General features: G+C 34.7%; 1 protein-coding gene across 1 annotated transcript in view; it reads right to left on the bottom strand.

Moving 5' to 3' along the window:
• Positions 1-19,509, bottom strand: part of RYR2 (ryanodine receptor 2) — a 380,434-nt gene that overhangs the window by 21,616 nt on the left and 339,309 nt on the right. Inside the window, exons 83-91 of the mRNA XM_030944688.1 lie at positions 13,435-13,515; positions 12,362-12,450; positions 10,803-10,931; positions 10,045-10,149; positions 6,310-6,391; positions 4,000-5,303; positions 3,547-3,611; positions 1,590-1,737; positions 15-101 (exon numbers count right to left, since the gene is read on the bottom strand). Of these exons, the coding sequence (XP_030800548.1) occupies positions 15-101; positions 1,590-1,737; positions 3,547-3,611; positions 4,000-5,303; positions 6,310-6,391; positions 10,045-10,149; positions 10,803-10,931; positions 12,362-12,450; positions 13,435-13,515 (2,090 nt within the window). The remainder of the gene's footprint in view (positions 1-14; positions 102-1,589; positions 1,738-3,546; positions 3,612-3,999; positions 5,304-6,309; positions 6,392-10,044; positions 10,150-10,802; positions 10,932-12,361; positions 12,451-13,434; positions 13,516-19,509) is intronic.

The raw sequence follows: 19,509 nt of genomic DNA, 5'->3' as shown, positions 1-19,509 counted from the left end.
TTTTTGAAATTTACCTTATAGAAAAGAAGGATGAAGTTGATGGCAAAAGCAACAAATAACGCCAACATCCTCATGTTGTAAAAGTTTCGTGCAAAATAATTCTGAAAAGAGGACAGAACATAAATACACTTTGCCTAATAAAGATTCAACCATCATTAGTAAGTTGCTGCTGAAAGGGGTTTTTTTGTGTTTTTTTTTCTCTTATGGAACTTTTTAACAGAAATATAAATATAAAAAAAACCAAACCAACAATCATTTTGAGTGATCTACAAGTTCTCTCCTACTCTACACGTGCAATAATGAATAAAGGACCTTTCGTTTAACTCCATTTATAAAAGATGAAGGATTTCTAATTGCCTCTCACATCTTTTTCATTATCCTCTCAATACACTCGGAGACATCACAATGTAATGCAATAATGCAGAAGTCTCTATCTTCCCTGTAGTTCAATATTCATACATATAGCAAATTGCTAATTTTACAAAAAAATAAAAAACCATGCACATAAGTTTATCTTAAATATTTTTTATTCCTAAATCAACTGCATTTTTACCAGGCCAGCAAAAATTCATATGTGACCTGAGTACCATGAATAGAAAGCTTTTCTGACATTTTGATGCTATCAAAAGGACTGCAGAAATGTACCTTCTCCCTTCCTGACAACACACAAATCTTTACAGCACACATTTTGAATGTTTTAACACTCCAACAGGAATTCTGCCATTTTTCAGCCCTAATTACAGATGACTATAAGGGAAAAATAAAATGAGACTATTAGAAAAAAATTTAGCTAAATTCACAAGACTGCAATGTGAATTTTAGCCTAAAAATGTATCTCAGTCAAAAGCCAAATTTAAACAATTTCTTAATAAGATTTTGACTGCAGCTTTGTAGTTTTGCTATGCTCTCATACTAGTAGTAGGCCATCCCTACACAATTATATACTGTACACATAGCAAAAGTGTATTTCTTTTTGCTTTGTGTTTCACTCTGGCCTCAGAGAATATGAATGGATTTTAAGCAGTTATGGAGCAAATATTATCTGATCTTTTACTGAGAGACTCTCAGAAGCAGTTTTACATTTTCATAAAGTCTTATTTTCTACAGGATTTGAAAAGCTTGACAAATCCTGACTTGCTATTTCACAAAAAAAAATCTGCAACATCTTTTCTTATTCACTTCAGGTTAAGCATTGTATCTTAGTTGATTCTTTTTAAAGGAGAGCTTGTAATTTCCCAAGGGTGTCTCTCAGGGAAGGAGAAATCCTACTGTCTTACTGGCTGCTGTAAAAATTCAGGAACTTTACTACCATAAAATGCATGGATGTTTTCCATGATACACAGGCATCTCTGAATGTCTAGGTTTGAGACAATAATTATCTTCCTAAGAATTACTATCTTGTATACTAAGTTATTTGTGTGTTTCTTTTCTCTAATATTCCCATTAAACCTTTGCTTCATTGTTCTTTTTATGAACAATGGTGGATAGAAGAATGTGGCCCAGCAGATGCTATTTGTCTTTATTTTGTTAGAATATTGTGGTACATGTCTCTGCCAACAGCTAAACACATAAGTTAGATAACAACTTACAAGAAGTTTCTGCTGATATGCAATGATATTCTTCCAGAAAACTGATTCCTGAACTTCTGGTTCTCCATATCTGTGCGTATGCAGTTGTCTTAATTTCTGTTTCCCTTTGTCTTCCTTGGTTTTCTCTTCCTTTTCTCCATCTTCTCCTCTTAGGATACAAATAAATGCAAAATAATATAACAAATTAATAAAATTGCTGAATTAAAATCACACCCTGAAATAGGCTTTTTTTGTGAAAAACACCCTGAAATTCCATCTTTTAATGAGGCTCAAGTTGCCATGACTCATGCAGCTCATGCACATGACAAATATCCCTCTTCAGTCCACAGTGCTGGCAAGGGTGACAGTCTGGTTAAGGCCACAGATGAACTTACTGGTTCAGCACCCTGAAGTGGGAATACTAGCTGGTAGAGGCAGGTAATCAAAAATCTGCTAACCTTGCCATCAGAGGCTCTTCATAATTGTGCAACTGATTCTTGCGGTGACAAAATGTCTGTAAACGGGCAGCTCTATGTCTGCATGAGTGCCTATGTGTTTAAGAGCTCCCCTCCAACCTCATGCACTTAAACAATCCAGTTCCCACAAAGGCTGCAGAAATCTTTGGTTCTTCTTGCACTCACAAGTCAAACCTCAAGTTTTATGTTCTGCATTTCTGCCCACCTGATAGAGTCATAAGTACCCACTCCAGGAGGAGATGAAGTAAGATTTTGTCAGCATCTGGTGTGTGAGCATCACCATGCTGTCTCATTAGAGAAAGTCAGAGTTCACAGGCTGCCTTCTCCAAACACTTGATCTGAAGAACTGTGAATTGTCTTAGAAGTTAATTTGAACTGTCAGCATGATAGATGAAAAGATCACAGAAGTCTATCTGAAGCCAAACCAGAGTGAGAGGCAACTTCTAAATTACATTATTTATTTCTCTGTTCCTATCTACAAACAGAATGACTGATGTCCAAAGCAGGCTCCTCTTCCTAGAAGACATTTGATAAACTTTCATTTGAAAGTTTGTCACGTCAGGAGTAGCTTCAGGGCAGCTAATAGTGCCAGGCACTGTACTCTTGGCAGAGAATACAAGTATTACTGCAACTCACACAGTCAAGCAGAGCAATCAACAGTGAATGACCTTCAAAATCCAGGAAGACTCTCCCTCACAAAGTTCTAGTGGCCAAGTTAGAAATTTGCTGCACTTGTTAAGAAGAAGAGGTTTTGTCATGGACAAGCGCTTATCATGCCAGAAGAGCAGTAATTATTAGCGTTTAAGACTAAGGGATCTTCTTAGAATTTTGACAGTGATAAATCAGCTACAAAAACTGTACACAGAAATTTACATGTATCAGGAACCATAAAATACAGGGATGGAGATTCACACTATTTTATTCTGAGCTAATGGCATTAACATTAGATTTTAACATGTCCTAAAAGGGTTTAAATTATTATTGATCAAATATTTTCATAAAGATGTGAGATTACTCTGTAATTCATTAAAATTGTACTGGAATGTTAAGGTTTTGCAAAATGCAAATAACTCAGAACATGTCATAGCAAATGGGAGAGAGTAAAGCAGATTCAGTCTCTATCACTGATGGATAGCAGGTCTCTGGAACTCAGGTGCTCTTAGAAAGTTTTCAAAAATTTTTTTTTCCAGTTTTAAGATTTGCCAAGGAAAAAGAAAATATAAACTAAGCACATTCTAAAAGAAATTAAATAGAAATTAAATGGACATTACAAAGGATGCTTCTGGGAAGGGAAATTATAGAATGAGAGTGGTGCTTATAGGGCATTTCCTTGCAAATGTGCACAGATGAGGAGAATTGTTTAAAAAAACACCCCAGCCTAACTGGAATGAGAATTGACAGAAAATTAAAGGCAAAGGAATACAAATGAACCTGAGGGTTTTTTTCAGTAAAACAAAACACTTTTTTTTTTTTGTAGGATCAGAGGTTAAAGTAATACATACTCAGCTTTTTCAGGTTCTGATTTTGTTTCTTCTTTCTCTTCCTTTTCATCTTCTTTCACCTTCTCCTACAGAAAACCAAGATTAAAAACTATGTGTAAATATTATTATACAGTACAGAGTTAGTTAAAAGAATACCCAGAATGCAGAATGTTAGGGGGTTTTGGGCTTTTTGTTAAACAATGGGAAACTTGAAAAAAGATGATAATTTGATTTACATTAATAAAGAGAGTCACTTTAACGCTGAATTAAAAGCAGTCCAAAACACTGTGTCCTTAGAGAAGGCTGTGGAAATTCAAGTTTGAGACATCAGAAAGAGTAAACACCAGTAATTATACATGGTTCTTTAAAAAAAAGTCAGAAAACCCAGAAAAACAAAGATGCAAGTTTTATTTCAAGACTACATTTAATATATGACAGAGAGAAACAGATATCAGAAATAAAAGATACAATTACCTGGATTTTTTCCTGTACTTCAGGCACTGGGGCTAAGGAGGGAGTGCTCAGTAAATCACTCAAACCAGCATTTGGATTGTGAGGGATCAATTTATACTGTCCACCTTCTCGTTTCAAATCCAAACCAAATATATCTGAGAGTAGATCACTCTCTTCTGTTAGAGTCTGCAGATCCGTCAAGTCTTCTGCAGGCAATGCAGCTTCTGTTGGTTTCCTCTCCCCTTCTTCTTCTTCCCCACGCACTTCATCCTGAGTGGGATCTGGCATATTAGCCAACAGTTCAGCCACCTTGATTTTCTTAGCTCCTTCTACTAGGCTTCCTCCAAGCAGCAAACTGCATATGATGCGAAAAAAGCCCCGGACAACACTACAAGCAAAATGTAGTAAGCCCACCAAAATGCTCCAGTAGGAATAAAACAAAGCCATGACCATGTCCTTCATGGTCATTTTCTTCACTTTTTTCATTTGTTTCTTTAGACTCTTCATGCTGAGCATTTTCATAAGAGTCATTAAATTATACTTGAGAGCTACTAAAGCTGACTTCATGGTCACGAGAGAGAAGAAACCCATTCTAGGATCTTCTTCCTCAGGATTATCTTTCTCATTCTCCTCTTTATTAGATGACCTTTCGTTCAGATCTGACTCAGAGATCTGGGCAGCCAGTTGCATTTCAAAGATGGTATCCTCACAGAAGTTAACAAAAAGCTCCATCTTTTCTTTCTCCCCACCTTCGTTCACAACATCAAATATAAACTGTCTTTTTGACTCTTTTACCTGAGGTTTTTCCCACTGAGTCCGACTTGACTCACTTATTTCAAAATAAACTCGTTCAATGCGCTTTGCACTGCCCATGATTTCTATACGTCCAAGGAAAGGCTGAAAGTAATTCAGCACACTCTCTGAGAGCTCCAGGAAAGTCTGCAAGCGCGTATCATGGGGCATGTGCTCTGACAGGTTGGTCAGGAGAACAGCGACATTGAAACCAATGTCTTTTGCAGGCTCGTGGAATCGTTTCACAAACTCCTCATAGTCCAAAGTCTCATTCTCATCTGTCTCAGCACATGACAGCAGAAACTCCGTTTCAGACTGAGTGTAGTGCTTATGGCTTTCCATTGCCCTGTGAAAATCCCTCTTCGAAATTATCCCTTTACCATCAGGGTCATATTCTTTGAATGCATCAGAGGAAGTCAAATCTTTCAATTTTAAGAACATGTCAAAAAATTTCAGAATCATCTCTACATTGTTTGACGATTCCACAAGCATATCGACCATCTGCTTTCCAATAGTTCCATTCACAACATTACCTAGAGGTAATGACAGGATATTAGACATAATATCAGCAAATATTTTGGCAAAGAAAAGTGTATTAAAATGATTAGTGAAGCAATCAAAGAGTAAGAGATAAATTATTGGATAAAACACTTACATGAGAAAGCTAGCTACAAAATCTGGAGTCTTTTACTATTAACTCTACCCTAAGACTTGGAAAAAAATGTTATTAAGTGTTTGCTATTACAGAAAGTAAGAATCAACAAGGCCCATAGAGAGAGATCATACATTTAATGCAGTACTAAAAGTGGGGTAGCATATTATAAATTTCCCTATAGTGCAGCACAGACAGATCTAATGTCACTAGTTCACTATTATTTAGATGAGCAGCTCAGTAGGTTCCTTACCGAGCACAGCCTACAGTACTACGAACTTTGCTTTTCAGTAACCTTCTATGAGCCTAAAGCCTGGGGAATCAAAATTTCAGGACCTTCAGTAGATGAATAAAACCTGTTCTTTATGGATAAGATCACTACTAAAATAAACACAATATATTAAGGTTGTTAATAAAATGACCAACAAACACGTTCATCCCCAGAACTCCGGATTTCAACTTAAATGTAAAAAACCTCTTCATCTAACCCAAAAAATAAGTCAAGTTCACAGAAAAAAACCAAACCCCTCCCAAAAAAAAAAAAAAAAAACCTAAAAAACAAAACAACAAAAAAAAAAAACACAAAAAAAAAAAAACAAAAAAAAAAAAACCAAAAAAACAACAACAACAACAAAAAAAAAACAACCAAAACTTCTGCTAGCTCCTCTGGATTTTATAAAGTTCTGGCATTCAGAATCAATATAACCTATGTCAACTACCCTACTTAAATCTCGCATTTACTTTCAGACCTGAAAAGTCTTCTCACTATTGAGACATGAAAATTAAAAATGCAAAGAAATATAGAGCACTATCTCTCAAATTAAGAAAATTACGAAGGTAAAAACTTTGCTAGAACAACTACGAAAGAGATTTCACATTTTTACTACCTTCCAGCATAGACAGCAACATGACAACCATATCTTTCTGAAGATCCATTAATTCTTTCAATAGTTCAATTTGACTGGAATCCTAAACAACAAAACAGTATATAAATATAAATGATATATTGCTTTCTTTGACATTTATTTATGTGCATGCATATTTCACCTTGTAAAAAGCAAACTTAGAAATTAAGAAGCTAGAAGTGTCAAAAATGGTAATACAGTGAAAATATACTTAGTTGCTTAACTCCTCACAGTATATTTACACCATCATCTGTTTAGAAAGAGTAATTTAATAAAGACAAAACTGAACGTGATAAAAGATTTAAAGCAATAACTGGGTATGTCAAGGTCACAGATGGTGCTTCTGTAATGTTCCGTGTCAACTAAAATATTGTCACTTTTGGTGTCATCAGGTTTACAGCCATGGAAAATTGTGAAAACAGCAACAGCAGTAGCACATAGAGCTCAAAGTATAAAATTATTCAAAATGAGCAATTTCATTATAGGCCACTGAACTTTTTGCAGGGAAAAAGAAAAGTTGAAATAAAATGTTAAAATATTTCTTGCTAAAGTTCCATTAGTAGTTCCTCAGACATGCATCAAATTGATTTTTTTTTAGCCACCTCTTATCTCATTGGGTTTACCAAGTTTATTATATCACTTGCCCAGAGTCTGTCTGGATAGAATTATTCAACTACTTAATTTCTTCCTCAGTAGGAAGAAATTGCTGATACTGTACGGTGTCAAGTACTTGTTATCAATGGCATGATACTGCTGTATCATGCCATTGATAACAAATACTTGAGCAATGCTGGACTTCAGTGAGTGGTACAACAAACTCAAGGTACTTTATGGCTGTGGCAGGATGCTTTGCCTTGATAAAGCTTATCTGCTTGGCCTGGAACGCAGTCAGAAGATAAAGCAGTGCAAGCCATCTGTGGTGAGCTACCATAGCACTGTTTCTTAGTATTGAATATGCTAAAAGGCTGGTCTGGCTTGCCATCTTTAAACACACACCTGCCCCTTTGAAGTCAGACTTGACAGATAAGCTGCTGAACTGACCTAGAGGCCTATGACTGCCAGCCAACTTCTTTCTGCTATAAAAAACCCAGGCCACTTTCATACAGTTAGATTCTTCCACAAACTTGATGTACATGGCATTTCTCCCTTGGATTTGGGACACCTCTCCGCAGTTACTTTACAATGATTGAGAGAAAGAGGAAGAAGTACATCACAAAATGAAGTGTGATAAGATTCATTCAATTCCATGTAATATTTCTTCTGCTGGCTTGCATATAATTGCTTTAACAAAATTGCTTTCATATGGTGTGCTTTGACAATTAGTGTTATAGTTGACCAGTGGTTTCAGTTTTTATACTATGTAGTAAGTAATTCTGGTTAAGATCTGTCCATTCAATTTTCTTAATAACTAACTCATGTTTTATAAATTTATCATCATTAAAACTCACAGGACATTGATTTAATCACACCTCTGTAATTCTTAAAATTTAAATTGTTAAAAAAATCTGAAAATAAAGAAGGGTTTACTTTCATTTAATCCCCTTTCTGTGAAGGAGTTTAAATACAAAAAGATTTTCTTTCTGTTCTTCAGACTCAAATAAAAATCTTTTATAATAAACATTGTCTAAAGCACCCACTCCACCATCAACAATGACAATTTGGATCCTGGATTGAAAACTGCATAATTTGGAAATAACAAAATTTTTAATTCATTGGCCCTGTAAGTTGGCATTACAAAAAATTTAACTACAAAATTTATTTACAACCCGGATTATCTTTGTTCATTTGGATTGAAATTGTACTTTCTTTTTCTACCTTAGATTCTTAAGAAGTATTACTATTATCACATTGTTGCTTCCTGGTACAAGATAGAGAATTAAAATGCAAAAAAAACCAGTAAAACCAAACTGCAAAACCCAAACAAAACAGTGGTTTAATTTTGCTCCTGTTAAAATCTTGCTTCAAATGTTCTCCAAAAGTTCTCCAGAAACTCATGCCTGAAAACAAAACACAAGTATTCAGTCTAGGCAAGCCCCTCTTACGGACAAAAGCCATATGGCAACTCCTTATAACTCCACTTAGCCACACTCAACACTTTTGAAAACTGGTATTTCAACAGAATCTGAAAAATATATTGATATATTCTTGTAATAAATATAAACGAACAAAGGAGCCCATAACTATTCTGGTATTTCCTGCTAGACCCTACAAAGAGCTTCCAAAAGCCAAAAGCTTGATCTCCAAGCAAGAGAAAGACACCATCACTAAACTCCAAGTATATCATTCCAAATGTATCATTTTATAACGATACATTTGGAATGATATACTTGGGAGTACTCTGTGTTTCTGTCATCCCACAGAACATCGGGAGTAAGTCCACACTCCTGTTGTGCACAGCTGCTGGGCTATCTTTGAAGAGGCAGGATGAGTATCATTATTTTCTAGATTCAGTAATCAAAGATGCTGTGAAGCCACTCTGGGCACAGCAGAGACTACAAACTTGTCATTACTGTAAAAGCAAATCTTGCCAATAGCCACATCTTATTTCATAAGCAACACATAGCTACCACATGTTTGCCTTACTGTCAGTAACTACTTAAATATCTCTTTCCAGTTTGCTTTAGTGGAACAGGAAGAAGCACAATACCCTTCACTGTGGCCTACCCAAATACTGACTACTTAAAAATTCTTTAAGTAACAATGGTGTTTCAAAACCAGAACAGTACCTACAGGCACTTTTAAATGCACTTCAGGAGAAATTCAGTGCATTTATCTTGAAAATCATGTTTGACTGTGATGCCATTTGTTGGAAGAAGACTTCTATGTAGCCATAAAGAATGAGAAGTGTATCTGTAGCTCAAAGTCCACAAGTGTCAGCAAGCAGCCTACTTTCATCCATAAAGTTCCAAGGGCAGGGAGAAAAATAATTCGATCAAGACTACTTCAATTTATGCAAAGAACACTTACATGGACACCTCTGAAGATAAATAATGAAATCTAAAACCTCAGAGACTTCAGAGCTGTATTTCTAAATAACACTTTCACAAGCTTATGACATTTTTCTCTCAACATATTAAATTATGCAAAAAATCAGAATCAGTGCATTCAATTAAAATGTGTAATTCTTTTAAAAATTTAAGAAGTTGAAAATTGCACTGCTTAAGGATAGGATTCCTTGCACCTCAATTTCACACTCTAAATAAGTGTTGCTGCCAGTCCCCTTCACTCTTTCTACAGCTTATGAAATAAGCACTCACATCCAAAAGAAATTCACTCATTATAAGGTCTCACTCATTACAAGAGTGAAAAAGGTTTATACGAAAAAAGTTTATATGACGTGTTGAACTAGGGTTTAATAATGATGAACCAGGGTTCAGTGCAGGAGCCATCAATGAACATGATGGGTCCTGCATGAAAGGAAACTGCAGAAAACACTGTGAGAGAATTTTGGTATAAAAGACCGAAACTGAGAGTTCTTTTTAAATATCAGCGATATACTTTGTTTGCAGTTTGATCTAATCTGCTTTGTACCTGTGGCCAGTGATCCCATTACAGGTCTGCTATTCACACCCATTCTAGTTTTAAAATATTCTCCCTCAATTTTATTGTATTCTATCATCTCTGCCTTCTATTTTTCCTACCAACTCTTGTTATTAATGTTTCTCCTGTACAAAAATGCTAGTGACTTACAAAGGAAAAAGTAAACCAAAAAGATACCTGAGAGAGCTTCATCTGCATGTGGGCAAACACATGAAGGAAACCAACTACAGCATCCCACAGCCTGCTGTGTGCCAGACTTTGCTGATTACCAGTACAAGGTCCCTGTTGTTCAGGCAACATTAAAAAAAAGAAAAAAGAAAACCAATGTTTGTTTGCAAGAAATTCAACAAAAAGAGGAAGAAATACACATAAGTGCATAGCTTAGGATTGTCCTTTAGAAACTCCTATGAATTATTAAACATATCTAGAATTATGTATTTAATAACACCACTGACTGTAAAAAAAATAACCTAATAATTACGCCTAATACCTTGGTCTGTTTTAGCCAAGTCTCAATATACTAATTCAGACCCCCAAAGTGCATATCTGTTTGCAACTTCAAACAATAAGTGCTGAAGGGATACAAATCTTCAAGCCGTTTCTTCTTTATGTAGTTCTGTAAGTTAGGAAAAACCTGAGAGAAGGTTAAAGAAAAATTCACATAAGGTATTAGAGAATGAGTTTCCTGATTTTCCCCCCAGCATATTGTAGAGCCCAGTGCTAAAAAATACCTAAAGAAAATTCTAAAGGGTAGTGACATTTATATACATATATTTCATTCTTCAGCTTCATATACAAACCGCACTAAAATAACGTTGAAGAATAAATGCATCTATATTATATTTCTATGTTATAGCTAGCTACTTTATATTTTCATGCTAAATGTATGATGATTTGTCTTTCAAGGTCATAACATTCTGAGGAAATTAATTTACCTGGATATACTCTGTGAGAGTATTGAAAACTTGCTTTGCAACCTGGATGGCTTTGGAAAAATTTCGTTGTCCTTGTTCATCAATAACATCCTTCCCAGAGTAATACCAATAGAAATCACTGATGGACTCCTAAAGAAAAAACAGTTGTGAGAAGCATAAAGAGATTCTGTGGCCAAACTGGATCCAACTGGATATTCATCAATATAAGAAAAAAAGTGTTAGACAGTTCTAGTTCTAGAATATATTTAGTTTATAAAGGCTTTAAATGAACCACCCAGCGATTCTCAAGTACTACTTCAAGAATTGTAGTTTCATCTCAAGGGAATCAATAGGAAAACAAATACAGGGAAATAATCAAATACCCCACAGCAAACCTCAAAATAAAAGAAATTAAAATTAGATGACTTGGTAGCTGATCTTAGAAATACAACCACCTGCATTCTGAAAGGGAGTGCTCAGTAGTACTGCCATGCTGCATGCTGTTCATTAAACAATGTCTCTTTATACTGCCTGCTTGACACCTAGTCAATAGTGGGAGCAAATGTTGCTTTGTGTGCATGATTCCTCTCTCCATCTTCCCCAAAGGCAAGCTTATTAAATTTTCAACAAAGTAAGCAATGGAATGAAAATCATTGTATTGTCTCCACAACTTCTACAGAGTGCATAAAGATAGAAAACAATGTTGAATGTTGACAAAAGCAGCAGTGTAAACAAAAAAAAGAAAAAGAATTTTCAAAGTCTGGAATTCTCAGAGTAAATAAATGAATGGCTAAAGGGAACTTAACTAGATAAATATTTAAAAAAAACCAAACCATAATATATCATCATGTGCAGTGATTTTTAGAAAGAAGACAATTATAGTTAAAAATTATGAACATTTATAACAAAATATGTTTTCACACCATTCACATGCTGCAATCTGGATATAAAACAGATTTTTTTCTTTAATTTCTACAGTCCTGTGACAATGAAATGTTTTCATATTAAAAGGATTTGAGAGATAGTTAAAAATAGATTACTGAAAAGGTTTTTAACACACTGCCTTCTGCAGTTTTTCTTTTCCTTTTCCTTTTTTTTTTCCCTTCTTAGAAAATGTGCTATTCTTATGCTTCACTCCAGTCTAGCACATGAGCACTCATTCACAGAGCAGCCAGTGCTCAGCCTAAATCAGAATATGGATAAAAAAGCAGCTGGCCGAAACTGAACTTGAGCAATACAAAAAGCTTCTCATTCAAGGGTAATTTCAGTCAACACCTGTGCTCAGGGACCCACTGAGCATGGCCCCATCTTCTGCTGCTCTCCTTGGTTAACAGCCTCCATCCCATTCCTGCAGATAAAGGCTGGAACCAGTCTTTCACACGTATGCCGCCTTTCACTCTCCCTGAACAAAGTAGCAATTCTTAAAGAACTACAACCACTAGAGAATTTCAGCCTCTCTCATCAGCTTGGGCTACAAGGACCAGAATAAGTATGATGACAAATAAATGTGCTCCTGTAATAAAACTTGTATAGAAGTAAGTAATATTTTCATCTACATACTCAGTATATAAATCACTTACCTGAACTCTCAATAAGTAATCCACAGTAGAAATTATAATATTAACAGTTGTGTTGTTACCAGTTTGAGTTCTCAGGTAATTCTGAAAATCTAAAAATTCAAATAAAAGTTTAATTTAAATTTATTTAAGTTTTGAAACACTTCTGAAAATTAATTCTGGTGTATGATGGTCTAGAAAAGTTTAGCTTAGAGACATGGATTGGGTTTTCTTCTCTTTCTTTGGTGTTTTTTGTTTTTTTAGTTGGGTTGTTTGTTTGTTTGTTTTTGTCAATAAATCATTGTAAGAGTTTTGACATCTTACTGCAGAGATCACATACCAGTGAACTTCTGAAGCCAGAACCTTGTCTATATATTTCACCTGTAAAACCTAACTTGGTTTTACTTTAATCTATTTATGACTAGAACTACATCAATATCAATGCAATTATACTTAGAATATATTTTGTTAAGTAAAATTAAATCAAATAATTTTACAAATCCTGATAACTAAGTCAGAAATATGTCTAATGCCTAAAAAGGAAAAATAACCCTTTCTTTCTCTTTTCATTTCTTAAGAATGACAGAGAGAACACATGGGAATATACTTAATGATAAAAAAAATTAAATTATGCACTTGTAATGTGTTCTTCTATATTTAAAAGATATGTCACTTCTTCAAGAAAGGTATTGTGTACCTTGTAACTTCACATACAATTCAAACTGACATTAGTGAGAAACAGCGTGCACCAGAAAGCAGACACATGCCAAAGGACAATCAATACAACTTCCTCTTATATTTTTCTCTGAATCTTCCATGTCTAGAAGTTACAAAGCACATATATTTTCCTATGTAAATTTAACTTTCCTAGTAGGTCAAGATCCAAAACTCATTGTTTTGGAAACAATTATCTTATCTATAAAATTAGGGCTGTTAAGAAACACTGGCAACTTAATTCCACTTAAAGATTTTCTCTTTGTGTACAGTCTAGCAGCTATTCCACCTTTCATAATCTTCTATGAGGGCTGCCATAACCTCCAACAATTAAGAGCTTTTATCATCAGTTACTGTCACCTGGATTTTGCCTGCCCACAAACCTGAATTGTGTCCTTCACAAAGCAACTGGAGGAAGCGGAAGAGGTCACAGGTGAACTCATCATCCTGCATCACCTTTTCTCCTGCAGAAAGGCCAGATGGAAGCAGGTTATCACAGTCTGTCAATTAACATCACAGAGCCCCTGAAGAAAATCTCCATAATTGATATTAAGAAAGAGAGAAGGGGAGAGAAAATTTATAACCACCAATCTATCTGAAGCACCTATGACTTGTGCTTGGCAGATAGTTATTTGGTTATAAAAAAAATTCAATTACAAAACTTAACTTTTGATTTATAAATATGGCAGCATGAGCTTGGCAACATTTTACAAATAATCCCTGATTTACATTCTTTTTGACTTCACTGGGCATGGAGGCTGTGTCACGTACAAAGGTTAGGGCTGGATCAATTTGGTTCCCATTCATCACAAAAGAAGGTACTTAAAATATAGAATGAGATTTAATCAGTTATGAAAATAAGTCCTCAAATAAACGATTTGATTTTAAAATATTCTAAAACAACCCATGAAATTTACAGCTATATGCACTCTCAAGAACCATTTAGACTGAAATATTTGAGGATTAATTATCTTTCTGCTGCTGACACCAAGTAGAAGTGTCTCCTTTGACAAAATAAAGCAATATATATATAATGAATTAAGACCAAGTGCCAAAATGCTTTACTGAATTAGGCCCTTCAGTTAATTTCTTGTTAAACAACTAATATCCAAATGAATAAAGCTTCAAGCCTTTTTTTTCCCCCACCACAGGAAACAGTATACTAAAAAGCCCTCAATTAACGCATCATTATTTCAAGTACATCAATACATACAGTTAACTTTGTACAGGGACATGTGAAGAGAAGAAATAACCATTCACCCAGGAAAACAATCACAACTGAGGAAAACATAGAACAGCTTATAAAATGACACACAAGGACAATACTATAGGTGTTAAAGCAACAAGAGCCACCTATCAAAAGTCAGGAAAATTCCCATATAGAACACTGGGGAAGTATTTTGACTATGTATGCAAAGGTGGAAGTCACGAAAACTTCTACTATTTAACAATACACATAATTTTAATATACAACAAGCACTATTTGTAAACAGGAAAAAAAAGGAGGGATATAAAAATGTAAGCAAACTGCAAAACAGTTTAAAAGAATTTTTCTTTGAGGGGATATAATTTAGGCTCTACAAAGACAGGACCTTTAGTGTGTGAATAGGAGACCAGAAAAGTGAGTAAAGGCACTAAAATTAAAAAAAAAAAATAGATAAAAAGATACCTTAGTTAAATTAACAATTACTTCCATGCTGTTCTACTGGTAGATAATTCTAATTACAATATCCACATTTACAGATTACTATGTTATTTATTATAATTAGATCATCACTGTTTGGGCTAGATTTGGCTATGATCAAGTTAATATTCTTTATACTAGCTAGCTGAAATGTAAACAGCATTTAGTGCAATTTGGAGTAAAAACAGACATGATCAGAAGTTTAACTTTACATAAAGTCATGAGCAATTATAATTTCAAGCTAATGGATTTATCAGTCTACAGACCGTGAATTTTAAAGTGAGAATCTTCAGTACACTAGGAATAGAAATCAAAAGCATTTTGAAAACTGATGTGAATATTTTATAGTACAAAATTTCATACTCGTCTGTTGCTGTCAAGACAAAGTTTGGTACTTAGGGTATATATCCCTAAGGCATATGTCAACATAATTTCTTGTACCATAGGGAAAGATAAGATGCTTTTCCTCCTAACTCTAGACAATTACTTAGGGCAGTCATGAAAAATACCCAATTGTTTCTCTAAGAATGAGTCAAATACTTTGAATAACATTCCATGACATTTTTCTGCACTGAAAATATAACTACCAGGCACGCAGTTTTTCAGTCACAGGAGACTGAAAACCCTTTCAGCTAATTAAACAATGGAAAATAAATTACTATTTCTGTCAGTGCTGATGAACATATACATGCAATATAGGCCCAATAAGGTAAAAAGCAGGAGGTGGCTGGGCTCCTAGAAGAATATTATTCAATGTTACATGCAGGTTCAGTTCTGCAAGAGAGTTTCATAGGCTGCTGGCCAAATTCCACAGTAGAGAAGATTTCTCAGGGTTAGTTACTTTCTTCTTTTCAATATAACTGAACTCCCGTCACACCTAAAGTTACACGTGAGGTCACATGCTTTGTTGAACCATGCAAAAATAAGAATTACAGAAAGTTAAATAATTGGTGAAGCCTCTATCACACACTTAATGCTTGTGGCTTGACTGCTGAGATGGCAATGACTTTAGAAAATAACTCATCAGGAAATTTGCTTGGAAAAATCAAGCCCATGAAAGGCCCAATCACCTATTTCTTGTGTATTAAGGCACCACTGAATCAAAGCCATTTGTAGGAATAAGACTACAGAAAAAGTTGCAGTTTAATATTTTTGGCCCCTGTATTTCTTGCTCTTAGGGAGTAAGATATTCCAGAACATGAAGAAAAGTCTTAAGTTAAAATGTTATAGAGATCCTGCATTTTAGTACAATTACTGGACTTCATGAATTTTTATTAAATAAATTCCATTATTATTATTGGAAGGGCCTGGAAGGGTCTTTTAATTAGCTCCACTGTAAATAAATCACAACTTGAACACAAGTTATTGCAAAATTCTTAAAAAGCAGAAGGTGTTAGGTGCATCACTGCACAAAAAGATGAAAGGCCTGTTACTTTAAAAAATATTTTTACATATTTTAAAATGAAGCAAAAAAACCCCATTTCAAACCACCTGGCCACACTAAGATTCACAATATCCTGGTTTTCATTTTCACAGTTTTTACATCTGATCAAAATCAGACAAGAACCAATGTTGGTATGATCAGGAATTTTCATTTTCAGATTGTACTTACTGACTACAAATGGTACCTCACTGGCAACTACAGAACTGAAACGGAGATCCATTTCCTTCTATAAAATTCAGGAGAGCAACCTTTGCTGCTGTGCACACAAATTCATGCCAGTTCACACAAAGATTTGCAAAGAATGTACTTAGAAACATACACACTACATATAGAATTATTTAGGTTGTTATGAAAAAACATTCTTTCATTTTTGTTGATATTGGATATATTCTGGCAAATACTTGCTCAGATGTTAAAATGCCGCCATTGCTCATGCTGTAGGTAAATGGTATGGCTGTACGCACAAAGACTTTCAGCCTGCAGCTTTTGCAAAATTGGCAGTTTGTGTTTGTGATATACAGGAACAGAGGTTATCATGTGTAGGAAACAAAAATAAAAGTCAATGAAAAATTAAATACATGGGGTTTTTTTTCATTGAAAGTGCATGTGTCAAAGTTCAATGATTCTCTACCACTTTCTTTATTTTATTTTTTAAATCCCCAGTGGAAAAGATCTGGCTTCTATTGCTGCTCAGAAACATGGGTTCAATAGTACATATTACAGAAATATAAAAATACTTTCAGCTTTCAAATGCGAACAGGACTTTTTTATGATGGCTGTTAAAATCAAATCTGTCCCATAATAAAGCAAATGAATTTATTCTTCTCACAAGACCCAGAGAGTACTGGGTTGGATTGTGAATGTTGCATGCCTTTGACATCTCAACAATCTAATTCAAGTAAGAAATACACTTGTTTCCTCAGTGAGTGAAATTCTCTGAAGTTATTTGTGTCCCCTTTTAAATGCAAACACTGATTCAAATACAGTTTTATGAAGGTGGAAAACACGTCTCCAATACAGGCTACAGTGGATTACACAGAATTTAAGCATCTACTCTAAGTGTAACTAGCTTGGTGAAGGTCAAAAGCATATTTATTAGTTCCACATTATTAATGGCTGAAAATAGCCCTGATGTGAAAACCCACAGTACAGCTAGTTATTGTATCACATGTACCTCTCAGATTGCTAAAAGTCCTTTAAGAGCTACTATCTCATTCTAAAATGGTATTTTATTAAAATAAGACTTCTGTGAACTTACTGAGAAATTAAGGAAAGACATGATAAAATATTAAAAAATTGAACATTAAAAAATAGCTTCCCTGAAAAAGGGGGGAAAAAAGTAAAATAATCTAAGTGTAAACTTAACAAACATCTTAAGTCTTGTACTTCATAGAAGTAAAACAACGCTCTCCAAAAGAGAAAAACATTGCACTTTCAAGATTTTTGTAACTCACAGTGAAATGGCAAGGAGTATGAATGTTAAATGAAAAAAACATTGCAAAATAGTAAGTATTTCTACATGTCTTTGATTTTGAACCCCCCTTTTTGGAAAAGGAAACAGAACAATCAAAACAAAATACATACAGAAGAAACAACATTGAGTACACCACAAAAACAAGTAAGAAACACATTTGCTAAAGAACCATCAATGTTGTTACCAGTGGGGGTTCCAGGGTTTGGAAAGGGAAGGTAGTACCAGTCAGAGGAATATCAGGACAAGGCACTTACGATGTGGACAGCACAAAGAAACAATTGGAATAGAGCAATAAATTTCACATCCATGTTGACTCAACAAAGGGCTTTCTATCTATTGCTAATGTTGGCATGGGACCAGAAACAAGAACTGCACGTGAGGAAAGGTTGACTTTATTCCCAAAAGTTTCAACAGTTTTTCTTTGACTTTGGGAATAATAGTTTGGGGCTTGTAGGTTGCAAAGTCAATGACAATTACTCATGAATGTGCTTCTGCAGCCGATTCAGATGAAATGAAAAACAGGCTAAAATGCACATTTTACATCCCATAATTTCCTTGGGAATCAATAAAATTATTTTTAATTGAGGATTAATTAAATATTCATAGACTAAGCATCATTCTCAAAAAAAAAAAAAAAAAAACCATAAAACTAATAAAATCCAGTGCAAAAATCTTTCTCATCTTTGGTACTTCCTTTGTTGTACTTACAGATGGTAATTTACGGGATTGCAGACATAAGAGCTCAGATATCCTTTAAAATCTAGGATACTTTGAAACTGTTCACTACAGGAGTTCCTTCACAGACACACTGGCTTGGCTTTCTTAATGCTATCAGGTATTAATACCAGTACCTCTACAGCTCTTAAACTACTTTTCAATTAACTGAAAAAGGCGTGCTTCATAATAAAAAAAAAAAATTACTATTTGAAGGTAGCATATTATCAACAATCATGTAACTTTGAAAGGGAAAAATACAGTATTTTTTGGTTGTATTTGGTTTTCTTTTATCCCGAATTTTCAGTTGCTGGATATTAATATGTAGGAAAAGATGGTATTTGCAAATATTATCCCTTTGTGCCAAGTAATCTTTGACGTAGTGATTACTGTATCTTGACACTGCTACTGCTCACCAGCAAAGAAAACAAACAAAAAAAATTATCCTAATGCCTGTGGAGAATTTTGTAAAGTTGCCAAACAGAAAATTTCCACTGAGAAAACAAATAAAATACCAGATCATCCTCCTCCCCAACAGTTGGCTAATGAAAAGACATCTGCTGTGTTGGAGTTCATTGTTTCTGCTGACTGGTATTTACATTTTGTATTTTAAATTCTCTTTTCACACAGTGAAGATCTCATGGCAACTGCTCCTACAAAGCTCTTCCTCTACTTGAAGTAAGGAAACTTTGAGGTATAGCAACCATAACACACCAGGTAGCTTTCAGAATAAGGAAGAGTAAACCTGTAAACAGCATTGATTTCCTCTGAATGAGCAATGCACCACCTCTTTCTTGTATCAACTCCTGACTGCATTAGATAAACCTAGCCAGTGGCAAGTCCTCTCCTCACTATCCACCCTCAAATCCTCACTGGATCCACCACTGATTTCCTGTGCTTGCACAAACCAGTGCAGCAATAAAGCCACATTCAATACACAACAAAAGGGCTACAGGAGGACTAAAGCATAAGGCTTTGTGTTATGTATATATTACTATTTTTTCCTCTTAACATTCATCCATTGCAAATATTGGGCTCACTAAAATGAAAACAAACAAACAACAACAAAAAAAAAAAACAGTAAAGAAAAGTATAAAAAAGCTTGTTGCTCTTACATCTACTGTGTCAGCCACTGTGCAAAT

This window comes from Camarhynchus parvulus, chromosome 3, assembly GCF_901933205.1.
Source record: "Camarhynchus parvulus chromosome 3, STF_HiC, whole genome shotgun sequence".
Classification (NCBI taxonomy): Eukaryota; Metazoa; Chordata; class Aves; order Passeriformes; family Thraupidae; genus Camarhynchus; species Camarhynchus parvulus.
The sequence above is the reverse complement of the archived record's forward strand: the minus strand, read 5'-3'. Positions and strand labels throughout refer to the sequence as shown.